Source organism: Trypanosoma equiperdum (assembly GCF_001457755.1).
Source record: "Trypanosoma equiperdum strain OVI genome assembly, contig: ctg_659, whole genome shotgun sequence".
NCBI lineage: Eukaryota > Euglenozoa > Kinetoplastea > Trypanosomatida > Trypanosomatidae > Trypanosoma > Trypanosoma equiperdum.
Genome location: NW_027124597.1, coordinates 413 through 960, shown reverse-complemented (window position 1 = coordinate 960; position 548 = coordinate 413). Strand labels below are relative to the sequence as shown.

General features: G+C 31.6%; 1 pseudogene across 1 annotated transcript in view; it reads left to right on the top strand.

Annotated features, from left to right (window-relative positions):
• The window catches only part of TEOVI_000308500:pseudogene, a 946-nt pseudogene extending 777 nt beyond the window's left edge, over positions 1–169 (top strand). The window contains 2 exon segments of the mRNA in view: positions 1–111; positions 113–169. The exon segment at positions 1–111 is cut by the window's left edge and continues 9 nt beyond it. Coding sequence covers positions 1–111; positions 113–169 — 168 coding nt within the window.
• The last annotated feature ends 379 nt before the right edge of the window (positions 170–548 follow it).

Genomic DNA, 548 nt, shown 5'->3' with positions numbered 1-548 from the left:
ATATTTCTTGAGGTGAAACTAGGTGGTGATGCTTGGCTATGGAAAAGTAGACGAGCTCAAGGTGAAGGTGACAGTGAAGGTGATAATGTTTAAGTGAATAATGATTGTTTCTTATATAGATGTGAAAACTGGTGTTGTTATTTTAATAATTCTATATCTTTTTTGTATCTTTTAGTTTATTGTTACGTTACCAACATTGTTGCGTACCGACTTTTTTCTTTATGGTTTGTGCATGTATACGTGTGCATATTGTTTAATTTTTTAATATGTGAGTGTATAAATAATATCATATGAATTTGTTTTGTTAAGATGAATAATGAATGTGATATCACTATTTTTTTTTGTTTAGCAGTAACTACCAGCAATACTGAGTGCCGTTATCAAGATAGCGGTTGTTTATTTGGAGAGCCCTCTGGTGATGCCACGGCATCTCAAGGGAGCTAAAAACTTTATGTAACATTTTCCTTTATATGGTGCTCTGTTGTGAGTGTGCTATTAATTTATTACTATCTGTGTTAGATAAAACTATATTTGTGTTATTGATGATT